Below are 27,124 nucleotides of genomic sequence, written 5' to 3'. Positions count from 1 at the left end.
AGTGGCTTCATCAAGGAATCTTTTGCCCAACGTTGGGCTTGAACCAACTTCCCTGAGATTAAGAGTTTCATGCTCTACCAATTGATCTAGCTATGAGGACAATAGACCCATTGCAAGAGCAAACTTCTTCTCACACACCGCAGGATCTAATTTTATAGATTCCCAAGATGCTGTAATAATAACTTCAAATTAGCATGTAACCACATGCATACACACTCTTCTTTTCTTATTTGCTCATAAGGAAAAGTGCTAAAAAGTAAACTCCATTGCTTTGCCATAAGCAGCAATATGTTCAGCATAGGGCTCCTTTTTGGGGTCCTTGTCCAGTCCCGGGTATCCATTCTGCATTTGTCTTCCTTCTCTAGGAATATTATAGAACTTTAGCTTTTTACAATCCAGAACCCACCTTTAGCTCAAGCATGCATTTTGAGTATCTACTTCTTAATCTTTTAGTACGTGTTTGTATGATGTTACTGTTGCTGTTGCAACCAGCCTTATGTCAGACAGCAGTCCAGTAATGGGTCCTGAACTTAACCTACCAACTGAAGACCCGTGTTGTAGAACTCTAGCCAGAAAGTTGGTGTTTATAAACTCCTTTAAGAAGAGACATGGAGGAAATCTGTAATCAAAACAATTAAAAAGGAGAGAGAGAGAGAGAGAGAGAGAGAGAGAGAGAGAGAGAGAGAGAGAGAGACATGGAGCATATGTGCATGTATCAAGGGGTGTGTCAAGTGTTGTCTCATTTAGTTCTCTATATACACTTCCATAAAGCCTCAGGTCTGATGTCCCATTCTTTGTATAAGGTTGCCTTGTGTCCAGACCTGGATTTTCTTCATTAGGTGGTTTTTAATGTTTACCTTACCAGTGGTGTTTTCTCTGCCACCAAATCCCCAGGAGGTCAGAATGCATGACTTGCATACTTTGAAAGAGTGATGGGGCAAGCAGCTGTCTACCCAGATAGGACAGCAATCTTGTGGAAGGATAGCATCATATTTGTGTGCTGTTCTTGTGTGTTGCTATTCAGACTTTCACAACAGAAAATTACTTGCCCCATGGGGAAGTTCTCTCATCTCCCTTCACTCCCCTGCACAACCCCATCACCTGCTCTTGAGGATACTTCAGTCTTCTGGTATCCATGAAAACTCAGAGTCTGGGGCACCTGCCCAGGGGCACCACTGGAAGCCTTCATGGGTACTATGGCACCCAGGGTCGCCAGTTTGGGGACCTCTGCATTACTTGTTCTTTAGAATTGATTGGAGCATTTATATGGTAGAATATAGCAATGTTTGTTCTTCAAAATAACTCTATAAGAATATATAACAAGTACATTGCTTATTATTGGCAAATTTGGTGGAACTCCTTCAGATATTATAATTGCCTTATATATTTTGATAGCTGGAGATATGGGAGGTGTATGTGTTAAATATATTCTGCTCCTTTATGCTTCATCAGAATCAAAGTCTTCAACCATGAGCAACTGTGATAGAGATGGATATGTGCACACAAAGCAGCGTGGGTTGTATTTTCAGATCATGAGTCAATTCAAAGAAAGATTAATATTTCTAGAAATCCTATTTAAGTATCCAGTGAAAGGATTTCCAGTTAGGTCAAACATGCAGGATTGAATATGTACTTAGCTGGAAGTAATGCAGCTATATATGCTGTGACCTCTTAAGCATCAAGGTATGCTGTAAGGTACCAGCTCTTATATTTTTAGCTAATGATGAGTACATTAACTTTATATATAGTAGTAAACTCTATTTTAATTCTGCAAGCATAGATATGTTTCTGGCTGACAATGCAGATGCCTTCATCCTCGTGCCCAGAATGCTTAAAGTATACAATGATGCCGCTTCCACAACCTTTCAAATGAACTGTAGCCATGTTCTCATACACAAGCTCTCTCTGTGTTCCTTCATTTCTTGAATTATTTACTTTCCTTAAAATAAAGTGACAACTGAGTGAGAAAAGCATAGTGGAGATATTGTTGGACTTCTCTGACTCCTTTTCTCTCTCTCTCCAACTCTAAATCCCATTGGATTCCTGGCCCACAGTTCCCAGCAGTCATATTCTATCTCCATTTGCTTCCTTGAGTTCCTGCTTTTCAGCCCATTACCTTTTTCCTTTGCCTTAGTGTCTCCTTACCTGAAGCAAAAGGACTTTGTAATAATATCCCTGTTCTTCTCCTACCTCCCAATGACTGCCTTATGGGTCCCTGCTTGAATTGATATTTTAAAATTAGGACTACGTCAAGCCATTTATAAAATTGGTGATTAGTCATAGTATTTAAGTTGGCAGCACTGTCATTTTCTATTCTATTTAGGGGTGTGCATTAGATATTTTAGCGTCTACTGTACTATTATATAGCTCATTTTCTGGCTCCTAACTCTTCTTGTAGTTCATCACCAACAACTATGAAAGCCTGTGAGTAACTTGTCTCACTATTCAATACGGGTCTGGGGAACTTGTGGGTCCTCAGATATTGTAGGACTGCATTTCCCATCTTGGTAAGGTGTGAGGAAAATGATGCAGTCCTCTCAGAGGTATCATGCGCTCTGCTATTCCTCTCCAAATGTTTCATAAATACATAACCTCTTCAAAGCATATTCAGTCTTCTTCATGTTTATTTTGTGTTCCTTATTTATAGTAATGAAGGTTACAAGTTATGAAGCAAGTTATGAAGCAGCAATTCTAGTTTTTTAAAGAAGTACCTTTCCCGGTATTGACCTGCTGATAGGAATGGGAATAAGCTTCAAATGTTGAGGGAAACCTTGAAGCTAAAATTAACAAAGTGCTTTTAGATGTGTTCTCAGAAAATGAAAGGGAATGAATGAACCTGTGGGAATTCAGTTCAGCTCAAAAGCAGGGGTGTAAAATCACTTTAGCACATCTCCTATAGAGAGGATATGATGATACAGAGTATACATGGGATTTTCTCCCAAACATCTCTACTCCTTCGCCTAACGGTAGGCAGAAAACAATCAATATTGGGTTGGTTTCACATTTCCCCTTTATTCCAGGGTCTTAACCACTTGGTACATCTTGCTTTATTGAAGGAGGGAGTGCAAACATGGTCTACACAGGACTTTCTTTACTGTCTAGTAAGATAGAGCTCCAGAGTACCAGGAAATGCATGCTTGTGGAGATGTGCCTTGACAGTAGGGGGAGTAGAGTGATGTTTGTGTTATCTCTTGAGACAATAAATATCTGGGAGCCCAAACTCTCCATAAACAGCATAATGAATTTCTATTATCTATGTTGTTGAATTTACCGAATTCTTAACTTCAGGATACTGGTGGTGGTTTTCTTTTGGGATTTATTCCTTTCCTCAATTTCTGACTTGTAAGCTAACTCAAAACTAAAACCAGCTGAAGAATCCATAAGTGAATATTGGCATCTGCTCAGAACATATTACATTAGATAATTGAGTCTTCGTGACTACAGTGCCACAACAGAAATAGAAGATTTTGTGATACGCTCCTTGACTGTGAGAAGAAAAAAGCAGCAGATGAACTGTGTGGGAAGTGACAAATGAAGAAAAATGAAAAGTTGGAAACTATTTCTGCTTACATGCAAAGTTTGAGTCTTCATTAGTAACTTAGTTCTTTTATAAGAATCTGATTTTTAAAAAAGAACTTAACTAGAGTTCAATTTGCTATAAACAAAAATATTAAAATATGGTTTAAAACTTCTAGCTTTTCTGTCTCTAAGAGATCAGGTTCTGAAATGATTATTCTCTAAATGAAATATTTGGATATTAACATTTTTAATTGACAATGATTGAGATTTCAGATCTCTTGTCACATCCCATTTAACCCAAAATTCACATTTTTCATAAACTTACTAATTAATAGCATATTTGTAAAATTCACAACATGCCAGAGATCAGTAATGCTTCCATTTTATTATTCTTTACTTACATCCTGAGAGAGCTTGCCAGAAAGCCGGTTCAAGACTTCTGGCTGACTTCTAGCTGAGCTTTCTGAGTAACTTGATGGACTTTTGCTGAGGATGCCTTGATGGCTATGCTAGGTCATCCACCTGTTTTGTTATGTCAATAGTGAAGACAATTAAATTGGTGCAACTGGCTTCCATTAATGTATCAGCCTGGAAAATGTCCCTTCCAAATCCAGAGAGAAGTACAACTGTAGTAAGAAGTAGTACACTCTAGTTCAGAAATTGTTGAAAAAAATAAAACTATTATGAATGCACATTTGTACATATAATTGTGCTGCACTTGCTTTTGCCTTGGGTGTGTTTTGTTAGATAATGCTATTTTTAGTTTGGTTGACTTCAAACTTTGACAAAAAGGGAAGACCGGAAGTGAACAGTGAAATCACTATAATAACATACTTCCTGTTTGAAGTGTTTTTTTTTATCTATGAGGCCTAGACAGAGGATATGTCATTTCCTGGATTACTTATCTTTAGTATAGATGGCCTGCTGTACTACATCATCTCTTGACCCCCCCAAACATTCATCAGGGTTTATATCTATAGTACAGAAGCAGGGAGTAATCTTAAAAACCTTTGCTTGCTAATTGCCCGCTTAAATCTGTGACCTTTAAATAAACACGTTTAGGATTGAGATGTGGGTGTGTTTAGTTGGAGATTCCTCAGCAACCGTTATAAGGCTAAAGCCATGCTCCTCAAATGTTTTGAAATGAGGCCAATATACCGTATATATTTACTCAAAACTTTTGGGACCTACATCTGAAATAATTCAATTTTTCAAGCCCTGATTTCCCCCTCTACAACAGAAGACAATAATATCACAAATTGGATTTTTAAAAAATTAATGTTAACATATGTGTTCAATATTTATGGCAGTATGTATTTAAATAGAATTTAAGTATGACATAATAGAGAGAACAAGCAAATGTGTGGGACCCCAGAGAGGAGCTTATAGTCACTTTACTGTTCCTCTGTCTTTTTTATTCCCATGTCGTGTTCCCAGTAACTTCTACTCAGAACCATGTTGCTCCTTTTATGTGAAGGCTTCGTTTAGTCACCTCATGTTAACTGTGTGTGTTACATGATGAATTGCATTGTGAGACCTGAGTCAACCATATATCAGACTTTTCAGTTGTTGTCTATGTGTTGGCAGCTTCACATCTAGGCTTCTACACTGGGTTGCAGGCAGGACTGCCTTTTATTGACAGCTGCACCTAATACAGAATTCTGCAATTTCTCTATGGTCAGAAGTAGGGTGTAAAGAGTTTATTACTCCAATTCAGCTCATCTATAGGGACTTTTTGATACAGTGGTGCCTCGCAAGACGAAAATAATCCGTTCCAGGAGTCTCTTCGTCTAGCGGTTTTTTCATCTTGCGAAGCAACCCTATTAGCGGATTAGCGCTATTAGCGGTTTAGCGGCTATTAAAGGCTTAGCGGCTAAAAGGCTATTAGCGGCTTAGCGGCTTAGAAAAAGGGGGGGAAGCGAAAAAAATCGCAAGACTCGCAAGACGTTTTCGTCTTGTGAAGCAAGCCCATAGGGAAATTCGTCTTGCGAAGCGCATCGAAAAACGGAAAACCCTTTCGTCTAGCGGGTTTTTCGTCTTGCGAGGCATTCGTTTTGCGGGGCACCACTGTACCTACCTTTATATTCAAATATAAAGATCAGCCATCTCTCCCAATTCAGAGGTCATCAGTTAGCAATACTGAAAAACAAAAGAACATACCATCCCTGTTTCAATTTTGCCAGAGTGGTTCTTCCACTTAGATGGTGTTTCAGTGTATGCTTAATCTGGTGTAGTCCTGTTAGGAATATTACAAATTGATCCAAAGATTATTTAATTTTATGTTCACTTTTCCATTCTCTGTCTTGCTTTGCAGTTTTGTTTTTAAAGGACTTGTAAATTTAGGAGTTATTATTACATATATCTATCCTGGTCTGCTTTTGAAAAGTGTGAGATGTCTTTGCCCCAAGGAGGATATATTTGCAATGTAGATGATAAAAAAAAATTATGTATAATTTATTCAGGTCTGTTTGTAGTATGTACTTGACATTCCATGATGCTATATCTGTTCAAGTAATTGTGGAGTGGAAAAGGATAACTACTCTAAAATATAATTACAATTAACCTTATATATGTGTATGTGTGTGTTTTTTTATAGGATAGTTTGAATTCCTTAGTTCTTGATTTGGATTACCCAGCATTGAGGAAGAACAAGAACATAGACAACTTCTTAAACAGATGTAAGTTTCCCTTATATACAATACTTGTCATTGTTTTTTAATGTTAGGTGAAACTGTTTTTTATTCACCTGTCTGCCCAAGCTATATTAAAATTTTGAAAAAGGAGTTGTGCTGTTAACCATATTTGACAATACAATCTGCCAACTTCAATTTACCAAATTATAGTTTAGTATAACCCACACAAACATGAATGAGGTGCACTGAGTCTTTGATTCACTGTACTCTCCCTCTCCTCTTCCTGCACATATAGGAGCAGGACTTTTGAAGTTTTTGAAAGCCTTGAGAAAGGTGTGCCCTTCAGTTGATAGGGTGGGAGCGTGCCATCAAATGCCCCCACCTCATGTTTCTCATTCAGGAAGTGCTCAGAAGTGTTGAAAACTTTCTCTCTGTTTTTCTACCCAGCCCAACTCTGCCACCATTGCCACTTCTGAAAACGGCAGCACTGGTGGCAGCAACAGCAGGGGAGATTCCAGCCAAACTGCTCTCTGAAATGGTGCCTGCCACCCCCCCTTAACATCACTCCAGCAATGCTTAAAGAGGGGGTAGATGCTGGTTCAGAGAGCGGTTGTGCTTTGCAAGTCTTCCACCCCACCACTCTCTTGCTGGCTGCACTGGCCACTCTGCCAAACTCTTGCCAGTCATTGTGGCCTCTGCCAGCCTCTCCAGTGCTGACCTCTGTCACCTGGTCTCCTGCTCTCTCCCTTATTGGCCTCTGCTGCCCAGTCGGCCACCCAATAAATTTCTAGTACCACCAGTCTGTGGCCACACAACCTGCAGTGTCATGACATTCTTAACAGTTTCATATTTTAGTTAGATATCATCTAGGTTGTATCCAACACTGAGCAATTGGATTGCCACTTGCTCAACTGGACTTCCCTTCCCTTTCCTCCCCCGTGTGCCCTCCATCTGCTCTAGAGTGCTTTCCAACCCTCTGGAGCAAATTTTGAGGGCATGCAAGAGGCTGCAGGTGGCAGAGGAGAAGGAAGAACTCTGTTGGGCATACAGAAGTATGTTGTGCAAATGAGACTGCAGCACCGGATACAACCCATGCAGATACTTCCTATTTCATGTAGACAGAGGGGAGGAGAGAGAGGATGATATCCACTTGGTTATCTGGTGGACAGTGTCTGTTTGTGGATGTGGGGTGGCTGATTGCCATTGTCCCTGGCAGCCCCCAGTGCCCTCTGAAAATTGTTCTGGAGGTTAATAACTATGATTAACTTAGGTTCATCAATTTCAGTGGGTCTGCTCTAAGTAAAAGCTGACTAGAATCCTGTAATTATTCTGTACAAAAGGCTTAAAATGGACAGAACCTTTTGTCAAAATGTTAAGCTTCAAAACACATAACTGATTGTATTTGTATAAACTGTTGGTGTGCACTGTAATGCTTTCTTTAAAATTGTTAGATGAGAAAGTTGTGGAAAATATCCGTGGTCTTCAAATGAAAGCAGAAGATTACGATGTTGTTAAAGTGATTGGAAGAGGTGCATTTGGTGAAGTACAGCTGGTAAGAATTTACAGTCCTTATAAGACCTTTGAATTTGCGTACAAATTTAACTTGTTTGAAATACCTGGTATAGTTAGGCTCAATCTCCTTTATATTTATTGAATACACCATTTAAGAATATGTTTGGTTCAACTACAGGTGTCATATAGTATACAAGATGATTCTTTGTGCAGATTCTGGCTTCCCGAGATTCTCTCCCCACCACCCCTTCTGTTTGCATGGTGGTTGGATTTCCAGTGATCAAATGACAAGGCTTTTGCATCCTGTTTATTGGTGGCTCAAAGCGCTATCCCCGCTGCCTAACTGTATGGACATGATGAGGGAGTTGAATAATTAACTATTTATTTTATTTTATTTATAAAATAATTTATTTTATTTTATTTGAATTATTTATTTCAATATCATATATGTTACCAGGAATTAATATTAATATTTAAAAGATATTCAGCAAAAAATTCCACAATTTACTCACTAATAATTTCACTAGACAGCGATAGTAAAAGCGCTTCTATTTCACTCAGTTCCCTTCTATCCAAGGGCAACCAAGGTGTAGCCAATAGAAAATTTAGGGGTGTATGCTGTTAACTTGAACAACTATCGCTTGTTCATAAGTCTTAATGGCCCTTCAAGTTACATGCATTTAACCTGTGCACATTCAACTTTATGTGTGTGGCAATAAATAAATACAAATTAGAAAGGCAGTGGGGTTCCAGGGAAAATGATGTTGGCAGTCCCATCCACCATTGAACCTAGTGAATTTTGTGAGTATGTGTTTTTGGTTCTAGGCATGATCCATGGAACATAACCACAAAGTTGTGGGCTTACAGTATAAAAACATTGCAGTTATGCATCCCTTTCTTTAGCCTAAGGAGTCAGGTCCTCCAATCTCTATCTCTCTCATACAGATTGGTTCTTTATCATTGCATCATTGAAATGTTGCTGTCCTTCATATTCTCTTACATTTTATCCAGTTTGGGTTGGTGGGTTGCCTGGACAACTGAATTTTTCTTAAATGTTGGTCTTCTTTGATATGAAACCATGATATTTGGATATATACATATATATAATTCCCCAGGGTTCATCAAGAAAGGAAGTGGAGAATGTTCTTTTCAAAAGCATGAAGTGGGATACACACCCACCCACACCCAAGACCAGACAATCTAATCCAATCCCAGATATTGGTTAAATGATATGTCATTGTCTCTTGATAGTAGGGGGTAAATCCCCACCCATTCTTGGGCATTTACTTAGTTGTAATAGCTTGTTTGTTTTAACTTCATGGAGAATAATAATAAACTAAGAGCTTCCCACAGTCTCAGTCAGTCTAACTAATCATCTGAAAGTTGTAGCCTTAATAATATAAACAGTATTAAGTGACCCTGTGTATACATGGTGTGTCACCATTAATCTTGAGTACTACTTAAAATTTTGACTTACATTAAGACCTAACTAATGTACATCTGCAAGATGTCTTTCCCCAGATCACCCTCTCAATCCAGCAGTGCTTCCAAATCAGCAAATGTATGCTGGCATCTTCACAAGTTGGCTACATGAGTACCTTTTCCTTGTATACAGGGTTGTTGCAGCCAAGAGCATGTTAGGCAAAGTAGCATTTTCAAAAGGAGGCTAGGAAATGAACTCCTGCATATGGGCACTAGCTGGTGTGGGACAATTATTGAACAGTCTCCAGTGATGTACAAGCATGGGAATGTCCCATTTAATTCAGTGAGTCTTACTTCTCAGTAGGCATGCACAGGATTGTCCTGTACGTGGCAAAAGCTGCTCACTGATACCCATGCAATTTTGTGATTCTCCCCACATTTTGTTTCACCAATTGTTCCATTAGTGTAGCAGGAAAATCTAAAAAAAAGCCTTTTTAACTGGTTCAAAAAAATAGCATTTTTATTTTACTGTTGTCTGGGTATGCCTCTCTGTTGAATATTCAAAGTTAACATCCGACTAGTCATGTCAGGGGAAAGTCAAACATTTTCTTGAAAACCATGCAGTGAAGGTCCTTTGTATAATCTCAAAAGTGTTTACTAAGAAACAAGTTAATTGAAATTGAAACAGTTTAAAGAAGTGAACATGTGTGTTACTCTTGCATATTCCTCCTCCTCGCTAAGAACTGCCAATATATTTGTTGCAAGTACTTCCACTGCCCTGCTAGCAGACCACTGACCATGCAAGACTGTGCCTCTGTTCTTCTTTTTACTTGATAACCTTTCCAAAATAACCCAAAGTCTTCAAAAACATGGTGATGTAAATGTAAAATGTAAATTGAGCAAGTTTGCCCAGTTACTCACACATCAACTTCTGTAGTGCAGCTCTTTTCTCCTTCTTCTGTGCAGTGTACATGGTTATAATACCTTGTTTATACAGTTGTACAATGCTGTAGCTGAGCAATGCCTCTCTGCAAGTAAACAAATGAGGAAATACGCCTTCAGGAGAAGGTTAAACAAACAAATTGCAAAGGTATTGGTCCTTTCCTGGGTAGGTTACAATATACTTTAATCCATATATGTCTAATGTTGATAAACTTAAAACAATCTCTTATCTATAGTATATTTCTCAGTGTATGTCTTTTGTAAGATATTTAACAGTTTGTCTTTTCCAATATACAAAAAATTCTGCTCTGTTTTTATTCGGGGCGTAGACCGTCACTACATTAATTTTTTCCCCTCTAAAATTTAGTTGGATCCCTAGAATTCTTCCTTCCTCGTCCTTACAAATTTGTACGGGGTCCCACTTCTCTTTTACATATATCACTACCCCTTTTTTTTTATTTACCTCTGAATTAATAAACTCTACTCCTAATTTTTTATTCATCAAAATATGTTTATGTTTCTTCGCAATATGGGTTTCCTGGAAGCAAATTACATCATAGTTTTTGTTTTTCAACACTCTCTCAATTTTATTCCTTTTAACTTTCTCATTCAACCCATTCACATTCCAGGATAAGAAGTTTAGTGTGTGTGTTATTGTTTCTCTTTATCTATTACGGTTTCTCTGGCCGAGGTCTCGAACTAGACTCTACTGCCTCTATTACCTAAGAGCTCCCCCTCCTCTGCCGCCTCCGCTCCCACCACGGCTTCATCATCTTCCTCATCTGTTCCTTCCATCCCCTCGTCCTCCTCCCGCCCCCCTCCCTCTCCCGCCCCCTCCCCAACCTTCTCCCTGCTCCCAGGTCTATTCTCTGGCCTTCCCAGGTCTTTCTCGTACCTTCTCAAAAACTTCTCAGCCTCCTGCGTGTCCATCAATCTAAATTTCTTGTCCTTATAGTGAAAGGTAATCCCTTCCGGGAACTCCCATCTAAATTGTATCCCCTTTCTCTTCAGAACAGCTACCACCTGTTTATATCCCTCTCTTTTACGTAATAACCTGACCGGTATTTCTTTATATATAATAATGGGTCTTCCATCGATTCTTAATCTATTGTGGTAGCTCTTCCTTAAGATTAGGTTTTTCATTTCCACTGAGTTGAAGATCACTAAACAGTCTCCCAAGAATTTGTTAGTTCTAAAATGTTTAGGTCTTGACATCCTGAAAACATTCTCTATAGAGAGAGCTAACTCTTCCTCCCTTATGTCTAGCCATTTAGACAGTTCTCTAATCATTTTTCCTCTTATATCTTCATTTCTTTCCTCAGCTACTCCCCTGAATTTCAAGTGTAGCTGCTTTTGTCGCATATCTGCCATGGCTAGATTGTCCCATATCCTGTCTTGTGAGCTGCTTAGCTCTCTTAACTCTTCTTTCACCTTCATTGTCTCCCTTTTCTGCTCCCTTATCTCTTTCTGTAATTTCTTGTTAGATTCTTCAATCAAACTGGACTTAACAGAGAGGTCCTGGATTTTGGCCGAGAGTTCCCCAACTGCCCCCTCTATCCTTTTATCAATTCTCTCTTGTACCTCTCCTAGCTTATATTCCATGCATATTGTATTTTGTTTAAATTCTTCCTTTATTCTTGCCCACAAATTGTCTAGATCCTTGATTTCTTCCTGTATGTCTTTTGTAAGATATTTAACAGTTTGTCTTTTCCAATATACAAGGCTACTTAAGCTGCGACTGAGGAACAATTCTTAGTTGCCACCCATCTAGAATATTTATTCTGAATGTGTTCACAATAACAATTCTCTACAATAATTAGAATTTACTAGTCACTAGTAATAGGGCAAGCAAAGCCCCTTGCTCAGTGCTACAATTCCCAAGTGCCTGGTAACTAGTTGGCTGTCAGGTGCTTGGGACTTTGACAGTTAGGTGGAACAACCAACCGTTCCTCATGTGACATAATAATGAGATCAGGTAATTGACAGGTGGGTTGTCCTCATCTGTCAAGAGTTGGCCAATAGGGTGGGGACAGATAACTATTTCGTCCACTGGAACAACAAGCTTCCCCACTCTTGTACTAGTGTCATCAAACACCAATTTGGTTTAATTGCAATCGGAAAGGGGTGGGAAATAAATGAAAAACATTGAAAATTGATTATCCCCTATGAGAATAGTTATTTTCATATCCTGCCTTCTTCCAAACAGGTCAAAGTGGCATTTTTAGCACAATCACCCACTTAGGTAGATTTAGCTGAAAGACAGTGGCTTGCCTAATGCCAACCAGTTAAGCAATTAACCTAATTTCTTGACACTTTGCAACGATATTAATATAGTTGTCACTGTGAATATTCCAGGAGTGATAGTGGAGATGTGGAGATGATCTGTAGGGATTTGTGGCTCTTATAGCATCTTCATAGCATTGTGCAACTTTGAAGTTCTGTATTACTTGTTTGTATGTGTGGGGTAGGAATCAGTAAGCAATTAACCATTTCCATTTGAGGTGACTTTGTAATTAATTTTATAGGAGTGATCTGGCATGGAACAGGATGGGTTGTTGGAAGGGGAGAACAAGCTTTTAAAAAAGCTGGTGGAAGAACTTTAAAGAGTTCTTCTATCCCATTTGAGCAAGAGCTTCTAACTTGTTTAAGTACAATACTTAATGGTACAGCAGAATAGGCACTCTAGAACCAGATAACATCTCAAATGTGTTTTGTAAAAAATTTGCCCTTTCACTTAAAAATGAAGTGTTGTTTTAACATGTTGCATGAATTGAAAATTCCATTAATAGTGCATAAAGCACTTGTGGATATTAACAGCATAATCCTGTTTGTTTTCAATGGGACTTCCAGTATAAGTTTGCTTCTTAGGAGAGTTTAATAAATCATAATTATCATCAGCAGATAGCGGCATTTCAGTTGTTCAAAGCACTTAACAAACATTTTTCACACTCTTGGCCGCTTGCCTTGTAATACCTTAAAAATGCTATCACAGTCAACTAGGCTGCTTTCATGAAATGAATTAATGTCATTTCCTTTTTGCGTAGAATGTTATTGATGAATCAATCAGCTACTTAATCAAGCGACTGAATATTGGATGATGCATGTGAATGGAAACTACTTCAGGGTTTTTATTTAATCAGCTCATCTCAAGGGACCAGTTATGGTTTTCCAGAAAGGTTTAATTCAGACTTCAACAGTGCAAAAGAGAGCTTCACCTAGTATCTATGTTGATTCTACATGATTAGATTGCAATCCCATACAATTCTCAGCAAATGTCACTGCGAACTTTCTTTGTAATGTATTTCATTTATATCATGCATGAGAAAAGGTGTGGAAAAGTTCAAAGGGTCTTAAAAACAAGGAGGCTGTAAAAGGCAAGAAAAAAAAATCCCTTTAAAAGGAACATTTTTGCTGAAATTAATAAACGAATAAAAAGTCTTTAACAAACATAAAGCCTACAGCAAGCCAAGCAAAGAGGAGTATGAAGAACTAATTGATAAACTAATAACCCTTACATCATTTTTCACTAGCAGAAAAGGTTGGAGAGAGAGAGAGCCATTAATTTTTGGGCAGTGAGTTTGAGGTCTTTTTCAAAACTTCCTCTTACTACTTGCCTTTGTCAAAAGGAGGTGGCAAGTCACCAGGGCAAGGGGAAGGACCATAGCTCAGTGACAGAGCATCTGCTTTCCGTGCAGAAAATCCCCCGCATCTCCGAGTAAGGCTGGGAATGACCCCTGTCTCCAGTCACCAGGGCAGATAGCATTCATCCCAATGTCTTAATGCAACTTACAACTTAAAACCAGTGCCTTAGCAAAGGATTGTAAGGCAGAGACCTCTATTTTTAAAAAGCAGCCATGGTAAATCAGAAAATTGCAGTCCTATATAATATGAGCTGCCATGGTTACAGTGCAAAGAGATGAGTTTTAGCATTTTAAAATAAATATAATGGATTTGATCTTTGCAGAAAGCTTCTGACTCCCTTCATCCTGTGTGGCTCACTGTGGCTCTTTCCTGCTTGAGCACATTATGGTAACCAGGGTGCAAATGCAGCCAGAATATATTGCTGATAGTTGTTTTTAAATTTTTGTATGCTGCTTAGTGCAACTCATATATGAAATAAATGGTCAAAGAAGTAGAAATAGCTATACTCTGATTTTTATTATTGATCGAAGTGGATTCAGATTTCTATATCATGGATACCAAGTCACACAGACAAAAATACAAAGGATTTCATTTAAATCCTGTAAGGTCTTGATAAAATAAGTAACTTCTTTTTCTTTGATCAACAGGTTCGCCATAAAGTAACTCAGAAGGCTTATGCAATGAAACTTCTTAGTAAATTTGAAATGCTCAAAAGATCAGATTCAGCCTTTTTCTGGGAGGAGAGAGATATAATGGCCTTTGCCAACAGTCCATGGGTAGTTCAGGTAAGGTTTTTTGTGATTAAAATTCTGTGGTAGTTTGAGGTGACGTTTAAATAAGCATTGAGGTTTTAAATTGGTAGTGTTGTGTCCTTTATGTTGATTTCACATTTTGGATTTGTAGTTTAGAATCTTAAGAACTTTAATCTTTTCTCCATCTTAAAGATTAACTGCTAATGCGAGGCTCTTTCAGATTTAATTACAGTGGTACCTCGGGTTACAGACGCTTCAAGTTACCCGTTTTCAGGTTGCGTGCCGTGCTGAACCCAGAAGTACCAGAACGGGTTACTTCCGGGTTTTGGCGCTTGCGCATGTGCAGAGGCACCAAATTGCGACCCACAGGTGCACAGACGCTGCAGGTTGCGAATGTGCATCCCGCACGGATCACATTCGCAACCTGTACTTGATTTTGATTTTAAACATACCTGCTACTATCAGTGTTCAATGTGATGTTCAAACAAATTATGTTGCGTTGAAAATGGTTCACCCTCCCATCAGAAAGTTTAATTCTGTCATATGTGCAGCACAGTGTAAAATTGCTTATATGTGTTTTCGTTGTGTAGAAGCTGACAGGAATATATTAAATTGGCTTGTAGTTAAGATGTGAAGTTGTTAGAAGGTATAAATTTAATCTGGAAGGGGCAATTTTTGTTACCATTGACCTTCAGTGGGTGTGCAGGAAGAGCACCATTTAACAGTTTTCTCTGGGGAAGTAAAGCACCCATTGGTATCAACAGGCTACTACACAGAAAAGTTGTGGTTTCAGGAATATAATTCAATTACTGGCATGAGCAACTTTTTGCTGGGCAAAAGGAGGCTCTGCCCAGGTGCCTGAGCCTCAGTGATCTTGCTACTGCCATGGAAACGTGTTCTGCTTTCTCTTCACTTGAGGCTAACTAAATGGTACACAGTCGTGCCTTGGCTCCCGAATGCCGCAAATCCGGAAATGAGTGTTCCAGTTTGTGAATGTTCTTTGGAACCTGAACGGCCGCTGCTGCTTCCGCTGCTTCCGATTGGCTGCAGGAGCTTTGGAAGCTGCGCCTTGGTTTCCGAACGTTTTGGAAGTCGAACGGACTTCCAGAACGGATTCCATTTGACTTCCAAGGTACCACTGTATATTATTAGGAAGTGTAATTTTAAAAAATAAGCCTTTGTTATGAGTCATAGTACAACCGGCAGACTATCATATGAAGCTTCTCTTGTTTATTGTCAAAACAAAGCATGTAAACTACAATCAAGTCTCAGTGATGTTACAGTTTTGCTTACTATAAGGATTGAAGTGTCTTTGTGATTTTAATCACCACTTGCCATATAAGTTGCGTGGAGAGCTTGCAAAGCTTCCTACACTCTCCAATAGTGGGTGTACTTTGCACATCTTTTACTGTAGGGTTTTATCAGCAGGTAGTGTACCCAAAGGCCGCAACTCCCTAAATTACCTCTGATTGTTTTTGGAGTTAAAGAAACATATTTGTCCAATCATACATTTTGTATTATTACACTATTGGAGGCAGTCAGAAGGTAAACTGGAGGGAATACTATTGCTTGCATTCTCCCTCCTGCTGTATGGATTTGCTGTTGTATCTACCAACGTAGTGGAGGCAGTGGGAAAAGGAAGTGAAGGAGGAGGAGGATGGGAATTGGGCTTGTGGAAAAGAAAACCTTGTATGTGAACCAAAGACTTGCAAGTATGGTGCTGGCCCTTTCCTAATGTGCCTGTGAATAGATGTCAGTTCTGATGCTGCCTTGTCAGAGGAAGGAGACTTACTTGTTTCTCAACAGTACTGTACTCGACTTTCTCTTGAAATGTTTGGTGAGCCATAAGAGATGTGTTTCATCAGTGACATGATGGGTAAACTGAATTATTCTGGAACTCCTTAAAGATCTGCTACAATTATTGTATCATACCAAAACTATTCTTAAAAGGCAGGGGGAAAAGCTGCTCTAGTTGCCATAAATTCACTGGAATTCAACAGATTGTGGCAAGTTGCCCGGTTTTGTGAAGTCTTTATATCTGTCCATCTTTCTGGGTGCAGCTTTTTAGTGCCTTTCAAGATGACCGATACCTTTACATGGTCATGGAATACATGCCAGGTGGAGATCTTGTCAACCTCATGAGCAATTACGATGTGCCTGAGAAGTGGGCCAAATTTTACACTGCTGAAGTCGTCCTTGCTCTTGATGCAATTCATTCCATGGGCTTGATACATAGAGACGTGAAACCTGACAACATGCTTTTGGATAAATATGGACACCTGAAGCTTGCAGATTTTGGTACTTGTATGAAAATGGATCAAGTAAGTATGTGGTTCATTATGTGTGCTTCTAAAATAATATGCACTATATCGAGGTAATTTTAACTGTGCCATAGACACAGACACAGCATGGTGCTGTGGCTAAGATAATTTGTGCCGAGTCTCCTGTTTAGTTCTTAACCTTTGCTGTCAACTCACAAGGTAACCTCAGCCAAGCTACTATCTCTCAGTAGTATCTACCTTGAAGATTGAGAAAGAAGGCATGTTGGTGTGCACGTTCAGAATATGGTTTTATTTTTCAGGTTTGAACTCCAGGTCTAAACCTCCATCTCTTTTTAAGAAAGGCAAGAAAATTATAAATGACTCTTTGTGAGGAAAGACCTCTTGCTTTACCATTTGCTGATAGTTTTCATAATACCTTAGGGAACCTTAATTACAAAATAGAAGGCTGTCTGATGACAGGCCCAGAGACTGGCTTAGGGAAATGTAAGGGATTATGTGGATGTGGCACCTATCTTTCCAACAGGTTGTCTTACATAGGTCATGGCTTTTCAGAAGTGGCTTGTCAGGTGGGAAGAGAGACTGTTGTGAGGTGTGGAAGAAGCCTCCCAAGCTCCACTGTGCTGTCCTTTCAATCATGGCACATATTCATTATTGGATCAACTTCTGTTTAGCACTGTCTACAAATTAAAATGTTTCAGTTGATTATTTGAACAACCAATTGTATTCACATACACTGTTAATTTTAACAGATTTTATCTCAGGTATCTCTTTTGTAATCTCATTAAGCACTTTTTAGAAACAATAGTGTTAAGTGGTATGTAAATTTCTGAATAACTGTGCATTAGAAACTCTCACAATGTGCAGCTCTTTACCATCACAGTTATGATACATACTACACACAGGGAATTCTTCCTTCTACGGGTGAGTTGTATAGAAAGGAGAATAGGATGCTTTTTCATAATAGGCACTCCTTTTTCCCACCCACCCCGTTTTAGAAGCAGCAATCTCTTGTTTTGCTTGCCTGCCCTCTTTGCAAACAATTGCTGCTTCAGCTTTTCTTTTTCTCTTTCCCTGGCTGCTTTGCTAATCTTTGTGAATTGGTGGTTTTTAAATGTATGAACAAGACATCTCCTTAATAGAACATAGTTAGGGGTAGCCACATGGAGAGGCTGCATATTTATTTGGCTACATCACAGCACATAAATAAAGAAAACAAACTTATAATAAAAATTATACCAAATTAAAATTACAACAGCAGCAACATCCTAAGACCATAGTAAAGCAGGGGAGATTAATCAAAACCCACCCCATCTACATCCCAAAAGTTGGCAGAAGAGCTGGTTCTTTAGCTGTCATCTAAAAGAATGGAATGAAATGACAGGATGCACCTCAGTGGGAGGAGAGTTGCAAATATGTGGAGCCACCATTCAGTAGGTTCTTCCCAAGGCACTCCTTGTGTATCAACCAGTGCTGGAACCATTAGGAGGGACTAATTTTCTGATCTAAGTAGATGAACAGGTCAGTGCAGGAAAAAGCACTCTTTCAAGTTCTACAGCACCACATAGAATGGAGTAGAAAGTAGTGATCTTGTGCCTCTCTACTGTTTGCTCTACTTCATGGGTTACAGGTTCAGTAATGCTTACAATTAAAGGCCTGCTAACTACTTTGAAATAAATTTTCATTCATTAACTATTAGTGCTTTAATGGTGACCATGAATGGATTAAAACTGTTGCTGGTAAAAGAAAAGGAAAACATTTCAGCAGAGTGATCTGTTTATCTAGTGAAATGGAAAATATTTTATTATTCTTGCTGTATGGAGTCAGGTTACAATTGAATTTTAAGTGCTTGATTTGGAAATGAGCTTTTTAATAGTGGAACCTAACTTCTAAATAAGTGTGCCTATTAGGGTGGGTGTGAACTCAATATCAAACATGTACAAAACTGAGCAACCGAGATTGTCTATCTCTTGTGTTAATGTTTGCTTCCTAATGAGCACAATAACTTGCATGTATTTACTGCTTAATAATCAAACCCATAGCATCCTCTAGTGGTCTTCAGATGACTTACTTTAAAATTTAAGATCAAATAAATCGAGCATACTTATTTGAAATAAAACATTTTCACCATTTAATTTGTAAGCACTTACACTTTTATTCCAGTGTATTCTCATTGATTCCAATTTGGAATAAATTTCAAAATATATTCTACTTATTTCATGCTATTCTGCTGTGTCCTTAATCAGACATTAGCATGCATCAACAAAAGGCTAGTAGGGGAGAAAAATCTGACAAAACTGCATTTGCAAAATTTGAGCCAGTTCTAAAAATGTGGATGTGGACTAGGGCAATGCTTTTATGATGAATGCACCAAATAAATATTTTTTAAGTATGGATAAAGCTAATAGACATAACAGATTTCTTAACATGCAAACAAACAAGATATTTTTTATTTACTAATGCACTTTAGCAGTCCACACGCAGTCAACAAAGTTCTGTGAAAATTCCTGATGTCTATCTAAAATACAGTGGTGCCTCGCAAGACGAAATTAATTCGTTCCGCAAGTCTCTTCGTCTTGCGAGTTTTTCGTCTTGCGATGCACGGTTTCCCATAGGAATGCATTGAAAATCAATTAATGCGTTCCTAGGGAAACCGCCTTCAGACCAGGTCCGGGGACAGTCTGTCCCCGGACCTCTTCTGAAGGCTGGTGGGGGGGGGGGACAAGGGCTTTTCTTCCCACCCCCAGCATTTTAAAAAACCCCGGGACAGCGGAGGACTTCTCCGCTGTCCGGGCGATCTTAAAATGCTGGCGGGCGGCATTTTAAAATCGCCCCGGGACAGCGGAGGACTTCTCCGCTGTCCGGGGCGATTTAAAAGCCCCTGGGAAGGCAGGCAGGGGGGACAAAGACTTTCGCCCCCCCGCCCGCCTTCAGAAGGTGTTCCCGCCCCACTTCGGAGCAGCGTTCCGAAGCCGGGCGGTGGGGGCAGGTGGGGAGAAACGATCTCCCCACAGCCCCTTGCTTCAAAAGAGGTCCGGGGGCAGCGGGAAGCGCTTCCCGCTGTCCCCGGACCTGGGGCTGCGGGGAGAAGATCGCTTCTCCCCGCCGCCCCTTGCTTCAAAAGAGAAGACCCGCTGTCCCCGGGGCAAGCTTCGTTTTGCGAAGCAAGCCCATAGGGAAATTCGTCTTGTGAGGCAACTCGAAAACGAAAAAACCTTTCGTTTTGCAAGTTTTTCGTCTCGCGAGGCGTTCGTCTTGCGGGGTACCACTGTACAGTTGACATTTTGGCTTATTGTGGGATGAGGTACTGGTGCAGATGGAAAAGCAAACAATCACTGTCTACTTGGATTTGTGGATTATGCCAGTACCAGTATTTGTGATGCTGTGTGGGTCTTGCACCCACCCCTGTAATTTTTGAGTTTTACTACTGTTCTTGCTATGTGGAAAGTTATAGAATCACAGAACTGTAGCGTTGGAAGGGACCCCAAGGGTCATCTAGTCCAACCCTTTGCTATGCTGGAAACTCATCAAAAGCACCCAAAACAGATGGGCATCCAGCATCTGCTTAATTAGACCTATGCCCTGTTCTTCTGTAGGATTGCTCAGAGTGGTTTATATATGCTTTTCAGGCAGCCTCCTATTGAATCAGTTTCCTGAGCCACCCCTGCTCAGCACTAGCAATATAAGTGTGTCATGTGGCATATTCTGGGCTTTTCTGAGAACCATAACTACATGATGGTTCCTTTATTCCATTGTTTCAGTGTAATAAGCCCAGAAGGGTTGAACGCCATGAGAGAGGCAGGGACATCTCCTTCTTTTAAAATCTAAGGGCTTATCCACACTTAAATTTTGCCCAGTTCTTTCCAGGCTGTGCTTTAAATATCCACCTCTGAGTGTGTTCAAGGAGAGGTGTGGCTTTCCCTGCTAAAACCTGCTCTTTTAGGCCGGAAGGTTTGAGGCCTAGTTCTCCAACTGTCACTCCTCATTGGAGTGACACTCCTCCAACTGTCACTTCCTTATTGAGAATGCCTGCCGGAAGGAGAAAACGAGGTGCAAAGAGCCAGAAGACCATTATTGAGACTCACAATTCCTCTAAAACAAAGAATCGGCAGAGAGCCAACGCCATCTGCCCTGGCTCAGAAACAGAGCGGGTTGAGGAAACCGAGAAATTGGAGCAAATAGAACAAACAGTGAGTAACAACGTTGGGGGAACTTCACCCCCCCTTAAGGAGGATCTCAATGACCCGACCCTCCTCCTCCCAGAGAAAGCTAATCCGTCCAAGAGGGCAAGAGCAGGAGCAGGAGGGATTCCTCCCACTCCTAACGCTGACCCACCCATGCCTCTAGAAGGCAGAGGAGCCTGCTTTCAACCAATTCGGGATACGCACCCCTACCAAGAGATTTGCATGTTGTCTGCAGATACTGTGGTTCTGGTTCTCCAAAGACTGGATGAAATCCTCACCAGAATAGTTAACATTGAGAAACAATTGGATACTAGTTCCTCCCCTTTAAATGCCCAAGGGATGATAAGAAATGACTCTGTTAACAACTCACCAACTCAAACTATGGATGAAGTGAGGTCGTGTCAAGTCTTGCAAACGAACCAGATAATGCTTGAGATTCACCGATACACTCATAGGTGGATGAACCGCAGACAAATTACTATGTCCTTGTCTCAGCTCCTGAATTACCATTACCGAAATGTAGATCTAGAAAATTTCCACTTCCTGCCTACCTTGAGAAACACCATGCGCCTATTTATGACCTTTAGGTCATCAACCCTCCCATCACGACTCATGGAGATAAAGGATACTCTATGGTGGTCCCACTCTCTCCGCCCAGTGAGGGTATTTAAAGACGAAACAAGGAGGCAATTGGTCCCTTGCATAGAGTCAAAGCTAATGCGGATAAAGGAAACCAAGCTCAACACTAGAAATACTAATTGCCCGAAGGAAGAAAAGAACTCTGTAAGCCTAGAATTACAAGACCTGAAGAAGAGGCTAATGAGTATAAAGACTGAGATTTCTACCCAAAATATAAGGACAGTAGAGCCTAGAGCACAATATTTAAAGACGTCCAATAGCTCTTTATCCCATAGAAAGACATCAGTGCAACTCCCTGTTCCCTTTTCAAACGACACCAAATTAGATGAGGAATTTGGCACCTCCGACATTTCTATGGCAACAACACCTAAAGAATTCTATGTTGCTGACAATCTGGAGATATCCAGCACCAACTCTACATCTGGACCTTTGCCTAATGTTCCAAAAACTTATCAGAATGATCAGCCTTCTCTACTGTACTCCTGGCGAGACAGGATGGACAGATCTTCCGAATTCGAATCTGGCTCTTTGTTGGCCAGTGATCCACATTTTATAACACATACCTCATTAATACTTCCACAGCCACAGATAGAACCAACAATCCTCCAATTAACCCAGGAGGGAGAGGGGGATTGACAGTTAATGAAACACCATGGGACTGTCCCCCCCGCTTGGGGTGCGGTTGGTTGGGTTTTATCTTCTAGGGATACTTACCCTATCAGACCTCCACCTCTTTCCCATACCATTTTGACCCAGGAGTCCTGGCCCAAGGATGACTTGTTATTGAGGGGATGTTACCCATCTATTGGGGAGGCTAGTATGGGATCTAGGATTTCCACAATTGAAGGGCTAGGGAGGAATGGCGGTAGGGCTAGATATCTCTATCGGCGAAGGGTTTCGAGATGCAGTGATCCTCGAACCCCTTCCAATCTACGCCCCATCCCAAGGGATGAGGGTAGGGAGAACAAGGATTACACACCTCCGTCATTGGTGCTGTGCAATGCCAGGTCCATAGGCAACAAAACTGCCACCATGCGTGACTTTTTTGTCTCGCAGGGGATTGACCTGGCTTGCGTGACGGAGACCTGGGTACGGGAAGGCGAAGTAGTCTCCCTACATGAGATAACACCCCCAGGTTTCTCTGTCCTCCATCAATCGCGGACTGTAGGTCGGGGGGGAGGAGTAGCATTGTTATTCCGGGAGGATTGCTCTTTCAGAGCTCTGCCATCACCGACGATCTCCGGCATTGAATGTGTTGGTCTCGTGTGGGGCACCAAGGAGAGCTTGGCTGTCTGGCTGGTGTACCGACCACCCAGCACATCTGCAGCCACCCTGTCAGATCTGCTGGAGGTGGTGGCGGGCTGGGCCTTGGAGTTCCCAAACCTACTGGTTTTGGGAGACTTCAACGTCCATGCCGATGCCACTCCCTCCTCACAGGCTCTAGACCTAGTGACTTCCATGGCAACACTAGGGCTCTCCCAGTTTGTTTTGGGCCCCACTCATCAAGCAGGCCACACGTTGGATCTGATCTTTGGGGCTGGCATAGATGTGATCATGCTCCCCGCTGTGAAAGTGCCATGGTCTGATCACTATGCTTTAAAAGCCAAGATTGACTTCCCGCTCCTCCCCGGCTCGGGTGGCGAACCTATTTGGGCTCGTCCGCGAAAACTGATGGATCCTGCTAGATTCCGACAAGCCTTGCGGAACCCTGCTCCTCCTGGCGACTCATTAGATGACCTTGTTGAGGACTGGAATAACCGGCTCTTGGCAGCCATTGATGAGATCGCGCCTAAGCGCCCTCTGCGACCCCGTCGAAACCGGGCCCCTTGGTTTACTGAGGAGCTCCGGAAAATGAAGCGGGATCTCAGACGGCTAGAGCGAGTATGGCGATGGACTCGTGACGGAGCCTCAAGAACATCTTATAGGACGCTTATGAAAGCCTATGAGATGGCTATGAAAGCTGCTAAGAAATCTTACTTTGCAGCTTCCATTGCATCCGCTAGCTCTCGCCCGGCACAACTTTTTAGAATAATTAGGTCAATAACGTCCTTAGGAGGACAACCAAATTTAAGCACAAATTCGACCCACAGCTGTGAGGCATTCGCGAGCTTTTTTGCGGAGAAAGTCCTGTTGCTCCGCCGTGACCTCCCTGCCAATTTAGATACAGTGACTGAACTGGAGGCCCCTCGACTGACTTCAGGTCCAGTGTTGGACCATTTCGATCGGATACTCCCTACTGATGTGGATAGATTCCTCCAAGTTGGTAGGCCCACCACCTGCCTCCTTGATCCGTGCCCGTCTTGGCTGATTAGGGAGTGTCCAGATGTTGCGCGGACCCCCCTGGTTGAAATTATCAATTTGTCCCTTGACACGGGGACATTCCCAGGGGAACTGAAGGAAACAGTGGTGCGTCCACTCTTAAAGAAAACTTCATTAGATCCCTTAGACCTATCCAATTACCGCCCAGTTTCAAATCTTCCATACCTGGGTAAGGTAATTGAGAGAGCGGTTGCTGAACAGCTTGGTAGGTTTCTGGAGGAAACATCAGCATTAGATCCATTTCAGTCCGGTTTCCGTCCTGGTTTTGGGACGGAGACGGCTCTGGTTGCCCTAACAGATGATATCCGTAGACAACTGGATCGAGGCGGGTCAGGACTGCTGATCCTTTTAGATTTGTCAGCAGCCTTTGACATGGTCGATCATGATCTTCTGGACCATCGCCTTGCAGACGTGGGGATACAGGGCATAGCCCGTAACTGGTTGTGCTCTTTTATCTCTGGTCGGGGACAGAGGGTGGCACTAGGGAAGGAAATGTCATCACGCCACTCCTTAGTGTGTGGAGTGCCGCAGGGCGCAATTCTCTCCCCAATGCTTTTTAACATCTTTATGCGCCCTCTTGCCCAGATTATCCGGAGCTTTGGGCTGGGCTGTCATCAATATGCTGATGACACTCAGCTCTATCTACTGATGGATGGCCACACCAACTCAGCCCCTTACACACTGACCAGATGCTTGGAAGCTGTGGCTGGATGGTTTCGTGGGAGCCGATTGAAACTAAATCCTTCGAAGACAGAGGTCCTATGGCTAGGTCGGGATAGCATGGGGATGAGGGACCAACTCCCTTCTCTTGCGGGGGCCCAATTAGTGCCATTGCCTTCCGTTAAGAGTTTGGGTGTAATCCTTGACGCCTCCCTTTCCATGGAGGCGCAAGTCACAGCAACAGCCAAGGCGACATTTTTCCACCTTCGCCGCATCAAGCAGTTGGTCCCTTACCTTTCCCGCCCCGACCTGGCCACAGTGATCCATGCGACAGTCATCTCCAGGCTTGACTACTGTAACTCGCTCTACGCGGGGCTGCCCTTGAAGCTGTCCCAGAAACTCCAGCGGGTACAGAATGCTGCAGCGAGGCTCCTCACAGCGTCTCTGCCATGGGAGCATATTCATCCAGTGCTTTTCAAGCTGCACTGGCTCCCGGTGGAGTACAGGGTCAGATTTAAGGTGCTGCTTTTGACCTTTAAAGCCCTTCATGGCCTAGGACCCTCGTACCTACGGGACCGCCTCGCCTGGTATGCCCCACGGAGAGCCTCAAGGTCCATAAATAACAACACCCTAGTGGTCCCAGGCCCTAAGGAAGTTAGATTGGCTTCAACCAGAGCCAGGGCCTTTTCAGCACTGGCCCCAACTTGGTGGAACGCTCTGTCTCATGAGACCAGGGCCCTGCAGGATCTGATCTCTTTCCGCAGGGCCTGTAAGACAGAGTTGTTCCGCCTGGCCTTTGGATTGGAGCCAATTTGATTCCCTCCGCCCCCTTTTTCTTTTTTCTTTTCCTTCTCCTGCAATGAGGCTCCATTTTAATATTTTAATGTTCCATTATTTTAATGTTGTATTTTATTTTTGTTTTTAAGTTGTAATCACTCATCTTGTTTTTATTATTGCTTGTAAGCCGCTCTGAGCCCGGCCTTGGCTGGGGAGGGCGGGGTATAAATAAAAAATTATTATTATTATTATTATAATTCAAGCCTCATATCTCTTTAATGACATTATAGCAATAAATGACATTATAGCAATAAATGCCAATAATATATGCATAAGATGGTTGCTTTGGTAAATCTTGATGGTAATCAACATGATACTTAAATAAAAGAACTATTTACCAACTATATTGGTAAAAGTAGGCTAAACATTAGATGGCCTATGCCTCCAGGCATCGTTTTTCTTCTAACGGTGCAAAAATTAGCTTACTTCGCATTTCTTATGGTACAAAATCTGTGAACAATCTGTTAACTGGGTAGACTCACAACCTTGATGGAGACACACCAAACCCTTTGTCTGCACTACAGCATCACACCTCTTTCTCTGAATCTGTGTCTGGAGTGTTCAAATTTTGTTTTGCTTGGCTTAAAAATGGAAAAGAAACTTAATTACACATAGTTAACTGTGGCATGCCAATTTTGTAATCCCATTATTGATGACTTCTAAAGATGCAATTGATGTAGCAATTCAGCCTATTCAATTACTTTATTTTGCATAGAATTGGACACCCTGCTAGTAAGAATCTGGAGCACCTCCAGATCATGTGTAGTTTTCTTGAACAACAGGGAAGCATCACAGCTGTGTAAATACAATACTTTTGATGGGATGTTCCCCATAAAGCATTCTTTTTAGTGTCTATTATTTTTGTAACTACATGTTACTTATTAGTATGCCTTTATCACTGACATCTTAAATACATTTATTTTCTTGCCCAAAATGATCCGTCTGCTAAAAGAATAAAAAACAGCACCTCTAGTGGTTACTGCAGTTCAAAAACAAATTTTGACTACTGCATATTTGCTCTTACATTGCGTTATTGGTCAGCAAACCTTTGAAACCCTTGATTTCACTCATACACCCTTACATTGAGCCTGCTTCATAGTTGCAGCCTCACAAGTAGATGGCCATTCCTAATGTTTTGTAAACCACTCTGTGATTCTCGGATGAAGGGCAGTATAGAAATTTAATAAATAAATAAGTGTAACCATATCAGTGGAGTGCAACATGATAAGCCATTTTGTGAGAACAACTTACTTGAGTTACACAACGCCAACATAGCACCCTTTATTTTGGGGGTTGCATAACTAAGGGAATATCTTACTGAACCACCTGGTGAGTATTTGTATTAGGTTTCAGTACATGGATCTACTTGCTGGGTTGCCCTGTAAGTATTTGTCCCAGTGTAGCTGCTTAACCATCTTTTAATAAGTCATCCTGCTATATAGTGTAACATGAAACATGGCTGACTCTAGTAAAGAATTCTAGAACCAGGAGGTGTCTAACTTTACATGCTTAGGAGTAGGGAGTTCAGATTGACTGAGGAACTGGGAGAAAAATAAGTAAAGAATTAGAACCTTAAATTAAATGCTTTATTTTCTCTACAAAGTGTGGTACTAAAAAATAAGGAGCTAAGGCTGTTGAAAGGTGGATTTTCCCATTTTTCTTCAGATTGGAACCACACTTTTGACCCTTCAAACTGGGTTTGCTGGGTTTGAACAAAATCAATTCCAGCCAACTTGGCCAGTGATTAGGGATGATGGAAATTACAGTCCAGCAGCATTCGCAGA

The 27,124-nt window shown here is 41.2% G+C and overlaps 1 protein-coding gene across 1 annotated transcript in view; it reads left to right on the top strand.

The window, feature by feature from the left end:
- Positions 1-27,124, top strand: part of ROCK2 (Rho associated coiled-coil containing protein kinase 2) — an 81,381-nt gene that overhangs the window by 16,983 nt on the left and 37,274 nt on the right. Inside the window, exons 2-5 of the mRNA XM_081189290.1 lie at positions 6,116-6,197; positions 7,604-7,704; positions 14,318-14,455; positions 16,483-16,743. Of these exons, the coding sequence (XP_081045416.1) occupies positions 6,116-6,197; positions 7,604-7,704; positions 14,318-14,455; positions 16,483-16,743 (582 nt within the window). The remainder of the gene's footprint in view (positions 1-6,115; positions 6,198-7,603; positions 7,705-14,317; positions 14,456-16,482; positions 16,744-27,124) is intronic.

The sequence above is a fragment of the Podarcis bocagei genome, assembly GCF_964188305.1.
Source record: "Podarcis bocagei genome assembly, chromosome: 3".
Lineage (NCBI taxonomy): Eukaryota > Metazoa > Chordata > Lepidosauria > Squamata > Lacertidae > Podarcis > Podarcis bocagei.
Note: the sequence above shows the minus strand (reverse complement) of the source record. Positions and strands in the feature narration are given on the sequence as shown.